The sequence below is a fragment of the Homarus americanus genome, unplaced genomic scaffold (assembly GCF_018991925.1).
Source record: "Homarus americanus isolate GMGI-L3 unplaced genomic scaffold, GMGI_Hamer_2.0 scaffold7626, whole genome shotgun sequence".
In the NCBI taxonomy this organism is placed as follows: domain Eukaryota; kingdom Metazoa; phylum Arthropoda; class Malacostraca; order Decapoda; family Nephropidae; genus Homarus; species Homarus americanus.
This window is the reverse complement of record NW_024718273.1, coordinates 17,152,572-17,174,777: the sequence shown is the minus strand read 5'-3', so window position 1 is coordinate 17,174,777 and position 22,206 is coordinate 17,152,572. Positions and strand designations below refer to the sequence as shown.

The 22,206-nt window shown below is 37.2% G+C and overlaps 1 protein-coding gene across 1 annotated transcript in view; it reads left to right on the top strand.

Moving 5' to 3' along the window:
* Positions 1–20,049, top strand: part of LOC121859491 (protein toll-like) — a 45,619-nt gene extending 25,570 nt beyond the window's left edge. The window contains exons 2-6 of the mRNA XM_042356333.1: positions 11,801–14,137; positions 14,317–14,467; positions 16,798–16,934; positions 17,454–17,720; positions 18,010–20,049. Of these exons, the coding sequence (XP_042212267.1) occupies positions 11,858–14,137; positions 14,317–14,467; positions 16,798–16,934; positions 17,454–17,720; positions 18,010–18,213 (3,039 nt within the window). The 5' untranslated portion in view covers positions 11,801–11,857 and the 3' untranslated portion in view covers positions 18,214–20,049. The remainder of the gene's footprint in view (positions 1–11,800; positions 14,138–14,316; positions 14,468–16,797; positions 16,935–17,453; positions 17,721–18,009) is intronic.
* The last annotated feature ends 2,157 nt before the right edge of the window (positions 20,050–22,206 follow it).

Genomic DNA, 22,206 nt, shown 5'->3' with positions numbered 1-22,206 from the left:
TCTACAATGCCTGCAGGGAGCTTGATCGGTCAGCTTGGCGAGGCTGTGAAAGCCTTTGTGAACTCCGGCAGGGCAGGAGCATCTCTACTTGACCTCCTTGTGTTCATCAGTGGTTCTTGTTAACTACCATGAAGGTTTCAGTGATTGTAAAAGTTGTGGTAGGTGTCTGGTGTGAGTGGTAAGTGATATACAGCGGCCCTGGTCTCCTCCTATGGTCTAGTACGCTTGTCTCTCCCCCCGATTCCTCAACTACAGAGGGTGTTATTACTGATACCGTGATCCAGAACCCTTATGGTTGGGAGTCAGGCTCTACTCATTTAGGAGCCAGAACCCTTAGTTATGTGATAGGACCCTCAAAGTTATGAGTCGAGACCGATTGTTACGAGGCGACTACCTACGCCAGGCTTTGTACAGCGTTACTTGACGACCCGAGCGTGAAGGTGGAAGAGGGAGAGAGTGTGGGTGGAGGGAGCCGGCCTTGGTAGTGGTGACAGGGCAGTGATTTAGCCTGTGTGAGTGACGTCCAGGGAAGGAAGATGGAGTTCTTGTTGACTTGCGGAAGCCATGCTGAACCCTGACAATGGTCCTCTGTCTTGAATATTTTTTTATATGGTTATTTTTATGGTCAACGAACGTTTTGTTTATGTAAATACAAGTAAACAAAATACTGCAACTGGCACAAAAACACTGCTTTTATCTCGAATATAAAAAACAAACTAACAGTATAGTGTACTGTGTATCATGTTTATGTGTACAGTATATAAAATAAGACACTGGTCGTTGCTCATGTGGTGAAGAGTTGAGTGTCATACTGGAAGAGGGAGGACACTCACCACCGCTGAAGAGTGAAGACGCCCACTTCATGTACGACGTAGACACAACATGACCACGCGTCCCACCAGGTGCTGCTGCCACTGTCGTTTTTTTTATCTTTCATAAATTATGTTAATGAAAACTGATTTGACGACTAAATAATGTGCATTTAGACATATTAGAGTTTGAGAATTATCAGATAGTTGATAAAAGATGGATATGTAGATCAAATATACTGTAAAGGAAATGTGTTGTAAGGTATTATCAAACATGGCCTTTGTGTCGTCAGTCCGTGTTGTGAAGGCAGTATCTTCACCAACCTACCGCCATCAGATATTTACACCAATATATTTACCATGTGCGTCACTCACTATCTTCAGAATATTTTAAGATGTCCTTCACTGATGTCATTCCTTGAAATCGTCAAAGAAAAATTGGCTTCGTCCACTATACTGGAGAACCCTTAATTCACCCCCATTGTGTGTCAGCTGCTCAGAGGTGCTTCTTGATGGTCCATGTTCAATAACCATGCTCATCTGGAGGGTCTAGAGCGAACACTGTATCTCCCTCCCCTTAAGTTGTGTCCCTGGTAAAGGTCTGCTTCTTGGAGTTTATTGTAATAAGTTTCCTAAATATAACTGGTGTGAAATTCCCGGTAAGTGGCAGAGGTGGAGGCCTGGAGAAAGGACTGATCGTAGGATAACACCGAAAGAGAATGTTATTTTTATCACGATTAAAAAGTGACGTTATAATTTCGGAACTTTGGAAAAAAAAAGGATTGACGCTTTATACAATATCCTTGGGTCTTAAGACAACGTGTGTTTGTGTGTGTGAATGAGAGAGAGATAGTACTGTCCATATGAGGGAGCCACAAGTGCAGACCTGCCAACATAACACTTGAAGTTAGACTCGAGGTGGTGATGCTTCGACAAACGGCGGAGTATATTGAGGACTCTGGGTGTGCTGGTCTCGAGGGTTTGTAGCTGCAGTGTGTGTGTGTGGATATACCGAGACTCCTGATAGGATGTTTGGTTTATACCTGCTTGTTGTTTAAAGGTAGATGTAAGTTGATCTTAAGTTTGTGGGTCTTTGTAAATCTTGAATACCAGTGTTTGTAATTTGTCAATGTCTGTAAATCTTGAATACCAGTGTCTTGTAATTTATTAATGCTAGTGTCTGTAAGTCCTGCATGCTTTTATGTCTTTGTAAATCACGAATGCCAGATTGTCTTTCAGTATCCGTAAATTATACATCACCGTACAATCTCAGCTCGCCACACCGGGTCCGTATCGTAGTCGGGAGCCGCTAAGTCACTCAAGCACTTCTCCGGCTCGAGCTGCATAGTGGCTCCGGAGCACAGTTAAAAATGCTGGTCTGGCAACCCTGTAATAATGAGGACGGTGGTGTGTCAAGGAAAGGACTTAATGGTGCAGTGGTACTAGGCGGAGACTGTATTAAGCACTGTGCCGTATTGTGGAAAAAATGTATGTATTCATTTCAGATTCATCATTTTGTTTTAGGTTTATTATTATAGGATGTGGAACGACGTGTTCACACAAGCCGACGCTGGTGTTGTGCATTACTGTATGGTGAAGACGCCGTTCTCGCCAACCAGCTCACTCGTAAGGTGTTCGCTAGTGAGCCTCGTCCGGGTTAATCTGTACCGGCTGTTATAGATAAATATTACTGGCTCACCTCACTCGCTCACCACAGTAGCGTTAATATCAAGGATCACTGGTGTGTTATACAGTAATTCCAAAAGAGCGTCGATTTACTGGAGGAGAGAGGAGGTGGCGCACGCGAGAAGTGGAGTCAGTGGAGCGGGTCGTGGCGCAAGTTGTCAAGGGCAAGGTGGTGACTCGTCCAGCCGGCCAGACAGCCTAGAGCCGTCCTCCTGGAATGAATCTGTCGTTAGTGCTACTCATCTCACAGTAGCACTAACCATGAGGCACTGGCCTCAGGCCCCCCCGACTCTAAGGGGCCCCCAAATCCAAACATTCTCGAAGTTGAAGCATATAAAACATGAACTTCGTTCAACGATGTCCTAGCAACGTCTCAATTTTCTGTCTCTTATGAACATTGAATGTGTTATTTTGCAGAAGCTTAATATTGATGAAATCATTAATAAATTTTGGTATATTTTGTTCTTGAGATATATATATATATATATATATATATATATATATATATATATATATATATATATATATATATATATATATATATATATATATATATATATATATATATATATATATATATATATATATATACACACACACACACACCTTGAGGGTAGGGGGCCCCAAGCTCATCTGTGCCTCAGGCCCCTATTAAGCTTAATCCGGCCCTGCCATCTCAGTGTCTCATTAATCACAGCATCACAGTTAAACTATTATAACCCTCACTAACCCATTCTAAACAATCATACTTGATTTATTTTTTGATGAACACCAAATTATTATTTGTTTTGTCGACGACAGCGTTAAGAGGCATTCACTTTAGGAAAAAACCGGTCACGCCAGATAACCACCTGGAAACAAGACAGAATCTGCTTTCTTCTTCAGTTGATTTCCTGGCCGTCAACTGCTAAGTCATTACGACCGAACCTTTTTAATCATTACCATAGTTATGGAGCACCCTAATGCTAAATGGAGGGGTTGGGTTAGGTTAGGATTAGGGTGATGTAATCATCAGAGGAAATAAGCGGGGACTCCTAACTTTTATGAGACCCGTTATTGTCTGTTCTTTTTGTTGTGAACAATAGACAGCATAGTGCATCATGAAGAATATGGTGTTGGGATCTTTGACCGAGGTTACCCAGGTATAGGAGGGAGAGAGCGAGCTAGGTGTAGGAGGGGAATATTCAACCTAGGGTAGGGATAGTAAGGGTGATATGCTATGGAGGAAGATAGGGATATAATGATAGCCTTTCACCTCACTGTTCTCCTCACAACACACATCATCATGGTCCACTTAACGTTGTCACCTAATCACGTACTCTGACTCTTGTAGGTCCAAGGTGAGACGTTATGATTATTGTACCGCGCAATGCTGTTTATTACTGTCACATCCTCACGTCTGTGACAGGAAAGTACACTGTCAAAACTCCTATAGACAGTTCGTAATAAACAGACCAAGAGTTAATTTAAAGCACGATGTAGCTTTAGTCGTTTGTAAGTGATCATAGTTGACGTTACAGTAAGGTTAGGAAGGTTACTACTACTACATGATGTCAGCTGTAATCCGCAGGTTGTGGTGATGCTGAAGGTTAGAGGATGGATAGATATTTACGATGAGTTATGTCGTCTCATTTTATCCTACCACTTGTCTCGGAGCCTCGGCTAAAGACTGTGTTCTCTTGAAGCTTGAAATATAATGAAAATGTAAGTAAATATTGTCACCATGGAGAAACTTTATTCATTCTGAGACTCGTGATTTTTAATAGCTTCTTCAGACACAACACAGAATAAAATAATCATATATTGTATCTTTATCGGGCTCTTTAGAAGGTGTCGGCATCAGTTACAAGTGTTCATTATTAAAGTAGGGCCTTGGGCTCTTGAGTGATAAAGGTAACGTAAACGGTGCTTGAAGGCAGATAACTTACACAGTCATGATAACCTACACTACTGAGCCCCACAACTTACAGCTATCAGAACTGTTCAGGTTAATTTATTATGTTAGCGCAAGCTTGGGTGGCGCTGGTTGTGTGCACAGAAGGCTACATGATTACAGAAAGGCCTACAATAATATCGGCTTAAATAATAATATCTTACGAAGCTCCACAAAGCATCTACGATTTTGTATGCCTTTAGTTTTTGTACATAGGAATTGACTTGTTCACACCTGCATGAAGGAGGGGCATATACTACTAGTGTCAAGGAGGTGATGGTGAGTGGGTGGAGTGTGGTGAGGTGTCAGTATCCGTGTTCTCACTTGACACACTCCTCCCTTCCTCTGTGTATTGTCACGTTGCCTCCTCTGTTTACTATACTGTACTCGTCCTCCTCCAGTTATCCTACACCCGGATTTGGTGTGTTGAAACGTTTATGTTGTTTATATTTAGAACATTGACGGGCTGCAGGTAAGATGGAAGCACGACAGAGGTAAATTTTGATTGTTGGTCACCGTGCGTGTGTGACCGATGATTGGCTAGCCACTACTGACTGGACTTTCACTTACCTTGCATGGCTGTTCCTTTCTCCCTTCCCCCTGAATGTGACAGTGATGATGACTGCTGCTACCTGTCAGACACATCATCAGCTCATACTAGTTACATCTCATTAGCTATACTACCTCCTCGTGTTACGGATCCTCGAGTTGATATATATATTTATTTCATTAGCCCAATAAACACCTACCACCTACGTGATACGGGTAGTCCCCATTAGAGGTTCACGGCGCCATAAGCTCGTTGAAAACAGGCGTTGTGTGAAATATAACAGAGTCTAGGCCTGCTATTGGTATCCTGGTGGTCCAGCAGGTAGCGTTCCCCGGTCAGTCGTGGGCCGTGGGTTCGAATCCTGGCGGGTTGAGGTGTTGATTATATATATATATATTTATTTATTTATTTATTTATATATATATATATATATATATATATATATATATATATATATATATATATATATATTATATTTATTTAATTTATTTATTTATTTATTTATTTATTTATTTATTTATTTATTTATTTATTTATTTATATTTATTTATTTATATTTATTTATTTATTTATTTATTTAATTATTATTATTATTATTAATTTTTTTTAGAGTAACGTTTAGGCTGAAGATTGGTGGTAGTAGTAGCTGTAGAAGTGATGGTGGTGGTGGTAGGAATAGAAGTGGTAGTAGTAGCAGTAGTAATAGCCCCGGGTGATGGTGAGCGTGAAAATGAAGACCAAGGGAGGATATTTCCATACAAGCCAAAGGTAACCCTCGTCTTAACAAGTAACACTCCTCACGCTGAACCACCAACACCACCACCACATTCCTTATGCTCCTCTTCCTCGTATATTAACTCGAAGGACGTACCCAAGTTCTCCATAAGTATGTACAGTACTAGTACAACAAAACTACGCCCTCAGACTTACGTGGAGGAAAACTGCTTGTCGAGCTGTGAGACGAAACGAGCATAACAAAATGAGACAGTAATAACAAACAGAGGAAAAGAAGAACTTAATGAGTTCAATAAATTTTTAAATTAAAAACAATGAGTAGTTGTGAGAAAAGATTATTTTTGTGTGTTGTGTGTGCGTGAGAGATCGAATGTCACACATTAAACGCACCGTAACCATGATGCTCTAACCCTCGGCATAAAGTGTTCTGCAAACTGAGAACGACACATGACCACCAGCTAGCATCTGTACCACTTGAGAGACACTGTAATCTTAGAACAAAATAAAAGACTTTAGTCACCTCCGAGGATAGATTCGTGGCCTGGATTCACAAAAATTCGTACGATGAATGTTCTGCAACAGTACAGGTATAATTATATTAAAAAATGTCTTTACTTTAGCTAAAATAGGAAAATAGCTTTTGAGAAATAGCATCGACACTTAAACATGATTATATGAATTAGCAATTAACCAAAGCTTATGTAAACTTAATTGTGTGTTAAATGTCCGTATCTTTTGGGTGTTTGTGTTTTAGCCTAAGTCAAAATTTAGATATATTTAGATATATTATCATATCTTTATTTACTAGGAATTTTCACCGTACGAACGAACCTTTGTGATTGATGATGGTAGACTTTTTGAAGTTTGACAACTCCGGTATAGTTTTCACTTAGATTTGATTGCATTAAAAATAATAATTTCTAATGTGTAACAGTGAAAATACATCTAATAGTAGAGAAAATCCTCGTCATGTACTGTATACGAAATCAATTTAGGGTTCTGGCGAGTTTTAAGGAAAATATTGTACATTGGGATGAGGCTGGGAAAATCCAGACTTTTTTTTATGTAAACTTTACCAAAGCTCAACTGGGGAAAAAGAAATAATAAAAATTAAACACTGAAGATGGTAATCCCAGCTGTGATGGCCACAGCCTCGTCAGGATGACAAGCAAGAATTAAAGATCCGTAGAGTGGACTTTTCATGGTTGATTTATTGTAACTTCGTGTGTAAGGTGCTATGCTGGGGACCTTAGACACCACCTAGACAATTCTTGTTTCGTCTTGATTACCTTGGTATGATGAGTGCGGTGTGGTGGGTACGGGGAAGACAGACCTGCAGCGGGGTGAGTAAGTACAGTAGGTGTAACCCTCATGGTGGTGTGTGCAGTATACAACTTAAATTACTTTTGAGTGATACGAGGAGAGAGAGCCCCCAGGCAGCTTGTAGTCGAACAATGTATGATGCGTTGGACAATGTGACCGGGAAAATGTCACAATTTTGGCTAGGTTAGTTTGGGATAGGTTAGGTGACTTTCCTAGTTTCGGACAATATTGTAATGCCTCGCTTGTGTGGTGCGCTTGTCTGCCTGACTTCATAAACACTTGAATCTTGATGTCCTAACAGCTTGAGTAACACGAACAACCAAAGTCTTGTAAATCAGTGCGACACTATTTTTTATTCAATGACTTTAGCTGACCTTTGTATTTTCTTTGGCTTGTTAACCTTCGCTGTAATTGTGCTGAGCTGGGGATTATCCGTGGCCTACTGACAGTTTTTTATAACTTTAGTTTCGTTATTTTGTAGCCTTTGTTTACTGTCGTGTTGAAAATAATTTATATAACAGTTGTACGTTAAGGTTTTCGTAACTTTTGTGTACTGTAAATAAATATAACAAATGCCCTTTGTTATAATTAAAAAAAAATTTACTACAGTGATGAGAAAAATAAGAAATGGTCTATGTTAACTGAAGAATCCCCGCTGCGTTAACCTCACTCGTACGCTGTGAATTTTACCTTGTCATAGCTGTTGCCAATTTTTTTTCAAGGTTGTTAACCTCTCGTGTGAGTGGTTAGTTTTTCATGAAAATTCTTGTGTGTATATATATATATATATATATATATATATATATATATATATATATATATATATATATATATATATATATATATATATATATATATATATATATACTTCATTTTTAGTCCATATAACACGCGGACTTTGAACATATAATCATCGACCTCACCAAAGGTTCAGCTATGGGTGGGACTAGGGAATGCTTTTAGTGTCCTTGTGGGTTGCCGGTAAGCGTTCCCTAGTCCCACCCAGTAGGTCGAGGGTTCGATTCCTTGCTGGTGAGGAATTCTTATAGTATAGCAGTATTTGGAATGTAGTGCATCCAACATACACACACTAAAAACCGCCCTTATCTTCGCTAAAAACAGTAAAAAGCATGTTGCGGATTAAGTGTCAGACCTTGAATACCGTCTTAGATTTCACCATGAGTGCGCAGTGGCTAAACAGTACCAGTAAGCTGAAGCGCATCCCGAAAGTGAATGAGCAAGACGTGAACCCCTAAATTGGCAGTTGGCAGAGGCTGTATTCTCACAGCATGCTTCACTGAATACGATAGTTGTATTTATTATAGTATAATGATGAAACGCCATTCTGTAGCACCACCATTAGCCATGTCGGTTGATATGAAGGGAGACGCTAGCACAGATGATGGTTGGGCAGGTTTGAGAAGTAAACACTTTGGCCAAATTAACCAAGTCTAACCTAACCCAAACTATTAGGTGTCATCCCCACTCCTGCAGAAAGTATGCTGGAGTCATTAGTATTAATAAACGCATAGACACGATGTACTTCAGTTCAATACTAAGGTTATTAGTGTTCATTAAGTATATAATCTGATGTTATGATTCTAAACTTAAGATGGAACATGGAGGATGATATCGCTTTTCTTGCTATTTATACCTTAGGTGTTTTGTGACGTTGTGTTCTCTCTTAAAATTTCTCGCACACATTAAGGTTACTTGTTTCTGCCGGCACTGTTTAGTCTCGTAGTCAACTATTGGATTTTATGAATTTGTTTAGTACGTCAAGAAACAAGGGTACAGATACAGCTAATCTAACAAGTACAGGAATATAAATTTTAGAATTGTGAAAGTAAGTTGGGGTTTCTTGAATATTAGCCCTTCCCCAGCTAATTTCGCTTGAAAATTAACCAACCACCCTAACGCTGACTTAATTCAACTTAACCAAACCTAATCCAACTCCACCTCTCCAGGTAGGTTCAGGCGATTAACTATCAGGTGAAATAAGGTGATTCCTCATTTGTGTGGATCAATGTGCAGTACTGACTTGTCGATTTTATGACAAGTTGATATTACCCAGAAGATTGATATACTGTACTTCACTGAGATGAAATTGTATGTTTTGTGTTTAATAGATGTCTGTGTGTGTTGTGTGAATAGAATAATGAAAGTTGGCAGGTGCATGGGCAGGAGGGTTGCAGATCTTCAAGAGGCGAACCTCGGCATCTTTAGATCGGCTAAGTTAGTCATAAGCAGTGAGAACGTAATAGTTGAATAAAATAAACCTCCTTGTGTCTGTTGCTATCGTATTTCTCCGAAGTTAACGAATCAATCTATCTGATGCTATAGTTATGGTGATGTATCTACAGTACATACCTGTTGTCTACATGACATCAGGGTACCAGTTGTAGGCCCGGACCCACGCTTGTTGACAAACTAGTGTTCTCTTGTACGTATTATTATTGAATTGCGATTACATATGAATATAAGCACCTACAGTAATACACGTACACTTATGTACGTACGTGCACCAAGTACAGTATATAGATATCCCAAAATTGTGATTACCGTAATTGAAATGAATATTTTAATTACTGTAGGAAATTTCTTACCGTAAATGGTCACTCGGTCAAATGGGATTATCTCGCCTTAATGGGAAAACCCCAACACCTCGACCCCTACTCACAGTACTTCCCCACTATGTTGAAGGTCGACGCCACTCATTTTTTTCTCACTATTAATATTCATGTTTCCTAGTAGTGAAAATAAGCGTTTATTTATTTTATTCTGACAGGAGAATTGAGGGTCCTTTTTTATCAGAAAATCCAACACTTTTTCTTTAATGCAGTATTGTACTCAGGCGGTTTCGTTTAGTAAAAAGTAATTGTACTATTGACCGCAGAATATCTCCTAATATCTAGTGCACATGGCCTCAAAATGCCCATGATATTGGTCAGATTTCAAAAAAATTCCAAAGGGGGGCTTATAGCCCCCTCCCCCCCCCCAGCTGGGTGGGTTCCCTTGTTGCCCCCAACCCACAACTTCTTGGACCCCCATCTCTGGTCTTCAGTACCTGTGACAAACCAGAGTTGTTTATAGAAATACATAAACTTACTGATAAGACTGAAAAAAGTTCAATTTTGTTGATTACTGAAAATTGTATACCCCCTGTATTTAGTCTGGTGCCACATCTGTTGCATTATGAAGAGTACCTGTATTATACTGAGGGCTGGGCATGGTACAGTAGTTAGTCTTTGTGATACAGTACAAATATCTTCGTCATCAAGTAACGTTAGTTCAACATTAATATACAGTTTGCTCCTACAACTCCAGGTTAAAAGAAGTATTTCATTAATGAATCTGTGAGGATGCGACCACTTCAGAACAGTGAGCCAGTCAGTGTGTGTAGAGTGAGCTGTATGATAGTTTTTTGTGGTGTGTAATTCAGTTTCCTTTTCTCTGGTGTTCCTCATCATTCACTCTTTTTATTGATAAAAAAATAATACGATTGCACTCCTCCTCGGATACCTCACAACACATTCCTCGTTTACATCTTGCTGCTATCGACATTGTCTCTACCGGGTCTGCCTTGCCTTCCTTCCTGCTTCATGCTCTTGACCTAACTGCCCTGCCCACCTCTTGCTATTACCACCACCCCACTCACTGCCCTACCCACCACCCATTACTATCCTGCCCAACCCACTATCACTACCCACCTACCTCATATTACATTATCTAGCATCTTTGTCTAGGGTACAGTATATTTAATCCATAAATATTGTGATTGACACTGGAATACAACACTTAATATTAGGATATTTTTCCTTTTTTATCCTCTTATTCACATGTCAGTGTATTAGGCGATTGGGCAGTGAGTCTGTTCTGTTACATTGTCAGCAAGCACTGTATTGAGCAAGTGGGGATGTTTGAAAATTAACCATTTAAGATTACTGGTATTAAAAAAAAGTATTCTCCGCATCCTCCCTCTCACTCACCCTTGGTCAGTCTTCGACTCCTCCCGTAATCTTATAATTTTCTGGATATACTTTTGATTTAACAAGTATATCCAAGTTTTTATTAGGGTTTATGATTGCCTGAAACAGTAGCTCACAAAATGGTAACTTCATTACAAGATATTCCACTTTGTATATTTTTGTATCACTGGAAGATTCGCCTTCCTTAATTCACCTGAAGATTAGTCATCCTGATACTAATCTAACAACTTACCCTAACTTATCCTACCCTAACATAACCTAACTTCACACCTTCCCCTGGTGAAAGTATCAGGAGGACCAAATCTTGTGGTGATCCCAAACATACAATTTTTCTTGATAAATTTCTGTTTGTCTGAGCCTTAGAAACTTAATTACAATGTACTGTATTGTACAGCAATGTTAAAAGAAATAAAGGCAGTCCCTGCATTATGAACGGGTTATGTTCCTGGACCCTGTTCGTAAGACGTTCTGTTTGTAAATCATAACAGTGTTAATTCCATAGTTAAGGTTAGGGTAAAGCACAACTTTGCCCATAAAAACCAACAATAATACTGTATAATACATAACAAATAATGTAAAGACTGTAAATAAAGTTGTTAAACAATATAAAGTACTGCAATGTAAAAAAAATACAATTTTAGTGACGAATGTACAGTATGTATTGGGAACCCGTTTGTAAGTGAGGTGTCTGTAAGTCGGCGTTTGAAACTTGTTGACTGCCTGTACTGTATATGATAATGTGTTCACGTGGAGTAAAGTATATTTTCTTTTGCAGTTGACAAGATAAAATGCAACATCAGCCCAGCCTAGACTGATTAACTACTCCAGCATCATGGCCTCATGGGTGTTTCCTGTACTGGCTTTCATCTTGTGCTCTTGGATATCTGGGGGTTATGCCAATGTGATACCATGTGGTCAGTGCATGGGGATTGGCAATAATAAAATGAACTGTCCAGATATGCGTAACCCAGAGAGAATCATCGTCAGTATAAGTGATCATAAGGACTATCCACAAAGTGTGCTTCACCTCCTTTGCCGTTCTGAAGCAAAACATATCAACTTTTCACTCATTGAGGAATGTGATTTTTCAGCTATCAGATATATTGAATTTAAAATATGCCCATTATTCAATAGGTCTTTCAGTGAAGTTTTTCTTCAAATTGGCATAAATCCTGAAAATGTTACTACACTGATATTCTATAACGTTGGTCTTCGGCAAGATGAATTACAAGAGTGGCACCTTCAAGGCCTGCCCAACCTTAAGAATTTAGATTTTACAGGCAATAAATTCACCAGTATACCACCAAACTTATTTGAAGCAACTCCTAAATTGCAATATTTTAGTTTTACCGGTAATAATGTGGAAATGATCCCAGAATCTTTATTTAAAAGTACACCAAACCTTACAGTACTTCGTCTTACTGAGAATGGATTAACTAGATTGCCTAATGGTATATTTTCAGATCTCTCTAAATTAACAAACCTAAGCCTATGGGATAATAAACTAGTTGAAATTCACCCAGAGTTATTATCAAATTTTTCTCAACTGTTGTCTCTTGAACTGTCACATAACAAAATATCACATTTCGATTCAAGTGTGTTTTCCAGTCTTCCAAACCTGAGACAGATTTTACTCAATTCAAATTCACTTGAAAATCTCCCTAAGGATGTTTTTCATGATTGTCCAGAGTTGATACATGTTAGAATTGAGTTCAACAGGCTTAAGTCTCTTCCCTCTGAGCTTTTCAAGGCATCCAAGAAACTACAATACTTGAATTTAAATAATAATTGGATTACCAACATCCCAGGGGGCATATTTCAAGGCCTAAAAGATTTAATAAATATTAGATTTAATAAAAATGCTCTGGAGAGTTTGCCATCGGGTGTGTTCTCTGATTTGGTAAATCTTAAGTTGCTAGATCTTCAGTCAAACCTGTTGTCAGATCTCCCACCCGGCTGTTTTGATAATCAACGAAATATGAAAACATTAATCCTACATAATAATAGCCTGAGTGAGTTACCAGAAGAGATTTTTAAAAACTGTCAAGATCTAGAGAAACTTTATCTGGGCTTCAACAACATCAGTGTCCTCCATAGCTCTGCCTTTCCACATCCAAAATCTGCCCTTCAGATTTTAGATTTGCAAAGAAACAATATATCTTTTTCTTCACCCAGAAGTGACTTGCCACAGGCCTCTCAACAAATCACAGTCGAAGAACATTTTCCTCTTTCTGGGCAAAAAAGTCTGACTGAATTGTTTCTAAATGATAACAAAATCTCTGCTGTACCACAAGCATTTGGCACCAATTTTCCAAATGTGACAAAACTAAATTTGAATGGAAATATCATTGAATATTTGGACTACAGGGATCTGTCATTCAAATCAGATAATTTAGAAGTTAATTTGGGAAAAAATAAGATCAAAAGTGTTTCTCTCCAAGATGTGGATTATATTTCTTCTGAGAAAGTTGTGTCTGTATATCTAGAAGGTAATCCACTAGTCTGTAATTGTGACATTTACCAGTTTGCAAGATTGTTACAAAGAAGATCTTTTGAAGAGATGCAAGATATATTCCAGCTCAATGTTTTAGATAGTGGGAAAATAAAATGCTCATATCCAGAACAGAACAGACAAGTTAATGTTGCAAATGTGAACACGGAAACTCTAAAATGCAAGCTTCAGGAATGCCCAGCCAGTTGCACCTGTTTTGTACGATCTCACGATAAGATGGTCATCATCAACTGTGCCTATCAAGGACTACAAGCCATACCAAAGCTGAAAAGTGACTTTTTACCCAAGGAAAATTATTCTATAACTTTAGATTTAAGAAATAACACCATCAGAAGTTTGAAAGGCATACAAGACCCAGAGTATTCTGCTCTTGTGAATTTGTCGATGCCATATAATAAACTTGTGTTCGACAATGACACCATCTTTCCTGAAAATTTACAGGTTCTAGATATTCGTGGTAATAACTTGACAACTCTTCCAAAATCATTTTTGGTATATTTGAACACTACAGCCATTGTTCTTAGCCTAGGGAACAATCCCTGGCTTTGTAACTGTGATCTTGTTGACCTGCATAACTTTCTCCGGGATCCCACAAGAGAGGTAAGATTTAATTGCTATTTTATTTTGCTTGTATTACTGAAAATGTGGGAAAATTTATATGCCTTTTTAAAATGTGGATATGAACATTTTATACAAAAAAAACGATATAAATTGATATACTGTACAAGTTGTATAATTTAAGTGGGAGGGTAATATTGGTGTGTGCTTTCTTTGAACAGGTAATTGACTCCCATAACATTTTCTGCAACACTAAAGAGGAACTTCTGATTGAAATCTCAGAAGAAGAGCTATGCCCCATTTTTCAGCAGCCTTTGGTCATAGCAACTGTTTCATCCATCATTGTTGTCCTGTTCCTCTTCTTTGTGCTTGGTGAGTGTACGGCTGGAATTGTTACCGGGTATTTATCTTTGTATTTGATAAATACACCTAATGTTATAATAAACACAAAGATGAATAAGATATAACACAGTAATTCTCTTTATAACTTGGTAAGAGCATCAAGCCTCTTAAGCTATAAGGATGACAAAAACAAAGTCCATCTTCACAAAAGCAGAAACAGTTAAAGGTTTACAAAGTATTTTAAAAACTTTAAACTTCTATCATGTAGATTTGTAATGTTTGCATAATGATTTCCTTACAAACATCAAAAATTTTACAATGGCATCTTGGTTCTAGGTTAAAATGAAGTAAGATGACAGGCTTAAATAATGTTTTTGTAGAAGAATGTTACTGTATTTTACATGTTCTGATCATAAAATGCAGTGTAGGTATCCTCATAAAGCTGAATTTGAGTAGTGTTGTAAGTAGTATTATCGTCATAAGAATTTCTGTTAGCTAAGGTTAATGCTATAACCCATGGAATTAGCAATAATTTAGGTTTATTAACAGCAGATGATACTCATGATAAGGACACAGAAAAGTTTTATGAAGATGAAAAGCTTCTGAAGATCTAGGACTACTGGTATTTAATCATAATGGGTAATTTGAATACAATGGCAGGAGAGAGAGAGAGAGAGAGGGGGGGGGTAACTTAATGGATGAAGAATAATCAAGCTAAAACTGACTGAATCAGAATTGAATCTTGAAAAAATAATAATAATTAGCTGAAATTAGTAAGGCTTTAAAATTTTTTTTAAATACTATAAAAAGTGCAGTGTAGTAATGGTATGAGGTAAACTTCCAGAGAAATGTATAGAAAAGTTAATTCTGCAAATGAACTAGAAAATAGGATTTTAGCGGGATGGGACAATAAAAACTAAAGATAATAAGCAAAAGTTGAGGTAGCAGTACATAAAATGAAAAATTACAGGGCTATTGGGGTTGATCAACTGTCAGCAGAATTTATAAAACAAATGGGCAGGAATGGAAATAAATACTGCACTGTTCTCATTGCAGAAGTGAAGAAGTACTGGATTAATTAAAGGGTTAACAGATAGTGGAAAAAAGTGAAAACTAGGAGTAAAGACTAAAACAATTAAATACATGTAATGGTAGTACTGTATACAAATTTTAAGTATATAACTGAATAACAAATGTAGTAAGCAAGACAGGCTTAAACAGGGGGAAAATTTGGTGTACAGTAGTTAAGAGATAAGGTAAATTGTGATCGCATATGTGAAAGGGAAATTAACACTAGAATAGATGAAGCAAGATGAACATTAAATCATACTTGAGATATGTTGAAAAGGGGAATTAATTTTAGTTTGAGAAAAAGGCTGCTGAAATGGAATACAGTACAGTACACAATTTTTATTACTTTACATCACTCCTGGTTTGCAGGTACTGAACAGGGAGTAAAGTTTTGAGAATTACCGTCATAACATTCTTTATTTAGTATACGTACTGTACTGTATTTATATTCCTCTGGTGGAAGTGTTCTCATCTTGAACCAAAACCTCCATTTTAAAAGCTCCTTGTAGAACATCTCAAAGAAGGGTGACAGGTAGCGAATGACTTGTCTTACTGTTACCAATGTGGAAATGTATGGATGGCCTGTGAGAGATGAAGAGCAGCCAGATACTGTATTAAAAGCCCTTCTGTTTAAAATGAATTGTTGCACCTGTAATATGTGAAGAGGGAGGTTAGTAAATAATAAACACAAAGGATGGTAAAATAAGATTTGTAGTGTAGATCTTTACGTTTGTGTTAAAGACAGCTGAAAAGAACTTGGATCCTTATCTTCTAAATTAAGGCTCAGTGTTCCCTGTTAAGATAAATATGCTTGTGTTAAAAGATGGAAAATTGGGAAGGTAAGATAGAAGAAAATACAAAAAGAAATGATTTGTTCCTAAACTTGGTTATTAAGAGGGGTAATACCCCGGTATATATACAGAATGTGTCATCTTGCCTGTGATATTTTAATGACTTACAACACCCCCAATAAATAATACCAGTACAGGGTATGTAGATTTAGGATAATTGTAATAGCTTATTTGTTTAGAATTACTGAACTGTACTGAATTATTTTTGTATACCCCACAACCTCTTTTAACAGTGTTTGGAGAGGTTGTGGGGTGTTGGGAGTGGTGAAGAGAGGTTGTGGGGTTTTGGGGTAATGTAATCTAAGGCAGATCACAGAATTTTCATTTATCTTTGGTCTTGTCTTTTCTTTAAGCTTGCCCAGTAATGTAATACAGTACAGTACAAGTATTTTTTTTCATTATGAAGAAACCAAATTCACATGAAAAATTATATTTTAGGAACTGTAAGTGTGTACAAGTACAAGCGGGATATCAAGGTCTGGTTATTCACACATCGCTTATGTCTATGGGCTATTGCAAAAGAGGAAGAAGATGCAAATAAAAAGTATGATGCTTTTATCAGCTATTCTAATAAGGTAAGTCTGTAGCGGTACCAACAACACTACTGTTCCTGGTCAATACCTCAATCACTGTTCTTGATGGCAATCTGTAAATTGACACCTAGGATTCATTTGCTTGGAAATAAAATTTTTAAAGAAGTTAAAATAAATGGTGGCCTTTCCTCCTCCCTAGTCAGCTGATTTGTGATGTGTGCAAATATTTTTATATTAATAATTCAAGGGCTTCCCTGAATATTAGCTAAAAATCTTGTTCCTTCTTTGTTTGATAAGTGATTTTCAAGTTTCATGGGACAAAGGTTGTGGAATTTTCAAAGGCACTTCATACACATCTGAATTCTAAGTCTTCCTTGGTTTTCTCAGAATTTTAATTTGTTTCCAGTTTTTATACTATCAAAATCACTTTTATTGTCCATAGTCTAGTGACCCTCAATAGAAGAAAAAATAAATCTCATCTTTATGGTCTTCAACAGTGGACTGAATACAGTACTGTGTAAAGTCTTCACAAATAAATTTTGACATGTAAATTATTTACAGGATGAAGATTTTGTGAATACAAAATTGGTGCCTGGCCTAGAATCTGGCGATCCTAAATATCGAATATGTCTCCACTACCGTGACTGGGTCCCTGGGGAGTTTATCCAAAACCAGATTGACCAGAGCATTGAAGCAAGTCGCCGCACAATTGTGATTCTGTCCTCTAACTTTATAGAAAATGTTTGGGGACACCTGGAGTTTAAAACTGCCCATTCCAAAGCACTTAAAGATAAAACCAATAGGATTATTGTTATTGTTTATGGAGAGGTAAGTAGAATTTCTTTAGATAATACTTAAGACTAATGAAATCATTATAGTATCTTGAGAAGTAAAAAAAAATAATAATAATAATTTCCAAACCTCTTGTTAAGATAGGTAGATTTTAATGCTTATTTTATTTTTTCTGGATTAAGTTGCTGTCCCTTAAACTTATACAGTCCAAGCCTTTGACAGTACAGTGACTATTTAAGGAGAACTTGTATCTTGCATTTCTAGCATGAGTTTACTAGTGATAGATGTGTTTCCTCATAAGTAATATGTTTTTCTTCTCCCCAAGTTGCCACCAGAATCAGAACTTGATGAAGAACTCAAGCTGTACCTTTCCACACGGACATATCTCCAGTGGGGTGACCCCAAGTTCTGGGAGAAGTTACGTTATGTAATGCCACATCCACAGGAATTCGTTCTTAAAAAACTAAAGCAAGGTAAACACACTGATAAACTAGAACTTGTTAAATCAAATTTAAAAGTAAACACTTGAATCAGATCCACATTTACTGGTTATAGTGATGGAAAATTCAGTACTACTCCATAAAGTCAGTGTTGTCAAAGACAAATAAAACTTGACTGCTGATGCATTAAAACTTAACTTTGTTGACCCCAATGGACAACTCTAATGTTAGGGTTATGCAATAATGTCTCCATGCATTTTCTGAAATTGTGTTGAAAAGTGGTGTAAATACATTTACAGAAAAATTTTTCTTGCTAATTTTGAGCATTTTAATTTAAGACTTGAAATTTTGAAAAGATGTGTGAACTGCTAAAGACATTGATCAAAACATAATCACAGTGTGATGGAAAGTAGAAAAACCTTTTAACCTTCAGATAGTGAGGCTGCAGATGAACTGAAGCCTTTCATAAGATTTTTTTCTATAAAGATCTGGGGGGATATATTTTTATAGTTAATTTATGTCCATCAACCGCCACCACCATATGGAACATGATGAAGTAGCAATACTTCTAGATACTCTATTGTGAAGTCTAATTGTTACCCACATTTCTGTGAACATTTGGTATACAGTAAACCCGATATAATGGACACTGTCAATAATGGACCTCAGCTTTAACGGACACTCGTGATCCGTTTGAATTAGGTTCATATATTACAGAGTGGGATCCATTATAGTAAAAAAAAAATTTTTACTGGTCCATTAAGGTAAAAAAAACTTGCAGAATGAGGTCCATTCGTGTCCAAATTATCAATTAATTACAGTACTAGCCCATTTAGCACCACCCAATATAACATTTGTTTGTTATAGAGCTTTTTGGCCCTCCTGTATTCTCGCAGCCAATCGCCACTCTTCTCCTTGTGTAAAAAAATTTCTTGGTAGCATTCAAGTCGCTTCACACACTCGTTCTTTATATGAACGATTCCCCATATTTTAGCAAATATTTATAACCACTTACAACCAACCAATACCGTACGTGTTACTAAAGCGTAGTGACTTTTTTTTTCTGCTAGCCTGCCACTCTGTTGCCCCACTTTGAATGCATTCTCATCCTGTAAACACCAGTTGGTGGTGGTAAGTGATGTTGATGAGTGTTGGTGAATATTAGTGGTGATGGAGAATGTTAGAGGTGATGGAGTGTCACTTTGGACTATGTTGATATGTAACAGACTGAGTCCGTTATTATTTCAGATTTAACGGACTGACCTCCCCCTCCCCAATTAGTTTGTTGTATGGAAGTGTATATTAAAAACAAACTCTAGGGTTTCAGATAATTGTTAATTGAAATTTTGGGGGGGGGTCTTTTTATGTAATTTCAACTCATGCAAACTTTAAGGTCAGGGATTTTTGAAAATAGCCAAAATAAGACTACAAAATGTGTATGATCTATGGGGATAAAATTTATTTAAATGTTTTAGAAAATATAAGCAGTAAGAATGGATTTCACAATGCATTTCATAAATTGCATACAGTAAAAAAATACAGTATTTTACCAGATATATGAACAGGATAAAATAGTGATATTTGATGTGTTCAGAGTTCTGTACATAAAGATAATAAGAAAACAGCAGGTCATTTGAGAAAGGTGGATTTGAAACTAAAGGTACACTTGCTACAGAAAGTATATACAAGGTGGGGTCTGATGGATGTCAAAATGAACACCGACTCCTGTCATCTCGGCAGAGTTGTCAAAATCCTTCGTCTGTTGTCATATAGTCAAGCCAAAAAAAATTGCAGATAATTTTTGTATCGAGTGTACTAGCAGGATATGATCATGTGTTCAAATAATGTTTTGTATAGATGTTTGCTGTAAAGTAACAAATGATGTACTGAATGTATATGAATACAATAAATAATACAGTATTGCATTGTTTTTATTAATATTCTTTAAAATGCAAATACTGTACTGTACAGTATTCACTTTGTGTGGACAGCTAGTCTGATTACCTCAGGAGTTGCAACCCTGTCTTGCTTGCTGTTGCCACCCTATGGGTTGGCATTAGGAAGGGCTTCAAAACCTCACCATACCTAATAACAACTGGGCCACTATCCCCTGATCTCTGCTGCACTTTCTAGGCTGGCACACTTCTTGGGTTTCCAACCACAAGTAATATATCCGTTAGCCGGAATCCCTCAAACCCGGAACTCTCCGATAGCCATAATATAAATTTTCTTGAAAAGTCGATCCCAAAGCCAGAATTTTATGGAAAATTCCAACTTAGGGGAAGATTTTCCAAAGGGCACATTTTCCGAAAAATTTCCCGATACCCCAGGATGGGGGATTATACTGTACTTATTTCCTATAATTAATTTTGAATATTTTATTGCTCGGCAACACACACGCAGTCGGTCGCCAGGCTGTCTGGTTGTCTTTGTGTGGTAAAGCAAGTACAGTGGGGTATGCTATAACGAACGGATCCTACTACGAATATTCCTATAACGAACGGTTTTACTTATAAAATTGAGAATGCTATAACATAGGGGCCTGGGAGGCGAAAATGTAATAATAATAATAATTCATAATAAAAAATAATAATAATAACTCTGTAGTAATAATAACTCTAATAATAATAAAGAACCATAAATACAAAAATGAAAACAGATCAAAAGTGAGAAACAATATACTGTATGTATGTTGTGTTGTCATATTACGAGAAACAATCGAGACCCTGCAATTGAGTGTAAATGAGTCAGATCAGTAACCTGGGACTTGGTCACAATTTTCGTGATGCCATATGGCAGCAGGGTTTACCATTAGACAACACATTATTTTCCAGTAATACCCCCCTACAATACAACTACACTACTTTTAGCAATATTACTTTGATACATGATAAAATGAAACAAACAAAAGTAGGTAATTACGTTCAGGAAGCTTCCCTGTGGCCGAGTGTGTTGCATGACAGGCAAATAGTCACACTGGAAACTGATAACCCGAGCTGGGCATTTAAAGTGGCAGGAAAAGGCACACACTCTGGAATGTCACCTGGGGCGTAAGGGTTAATCAATTAAACCCCATGATCCCACTTGGATTTACCCAACCTTTGTTAATTCCCAAGTGACCCACTGCCATATAGCAGCTAATCCATCAAACAGACCGCGCCGATCTTGGCCCGTAAACTCACAAGTTAAAATGTTTATATTGTTGACTATATATACGTACTTATTTCACTGTTACATTTTTGTAGTTTCTTACTCTTAGGTCATGAAACAGTGAGAAATTGTGTGAAGATTATTCTTTAAATAAATATTGCTTTACTCACCATATACTGGTTGCATCTACCTGAACTGCAGGCCACGTTAAATAGAATTTCTCAATGACTCCACATGGTCCGGGCCGCGTTGCCCATGCCTGCTGTAGAGTAATGCACTTCAATATGCTGAACTAACTAAATATTGTCAGGGTTCTATGTCATTCGAATAATAAAATTATCCAAACACTGAAATTACAACATATTTCTGCTTTTTTTTTTACAACTTACGTCACAATTCAAAAATTTTATTTTTACAGGACATCTGTTTTGATGTTTGATACTCAGAATCCTAGCATGAGAAAAAACCTGTCTTAAGAATAATGTACTGTACCGAAACAAAACATTTTCAAATTAATATGAATACGTGTATACAGGTTTATGGAATGCTTCATGTAACATGTGCACAATAAATGACATTACAGTACTGTACAGTTTATTTTACGAATTCTTTATTGTATTAAATCATTATTATTATATTCATAATAATAATGTAGATATTGGAAAACTTTTAAACCAAAGCCAGGTTTCAGAGGCATACGTTACATATGTTCCATGTCTTGTGTACAGTATATCCAACTACAGTAAACCCTCGCCAACTTGGACTAGTTTGGGAAATGGAAATTAGAGAAGGCCAACTTTCTGAGTAGCCAACCTGGGTTCAAGAATCTAAGGACATCAATCTGAGATGGAAAGGAATGTCCACGTCAAATACCTTAAGATATTTCAATATATAGAACATAAATACAATCTAACCACAAAACAGGAAAGGCA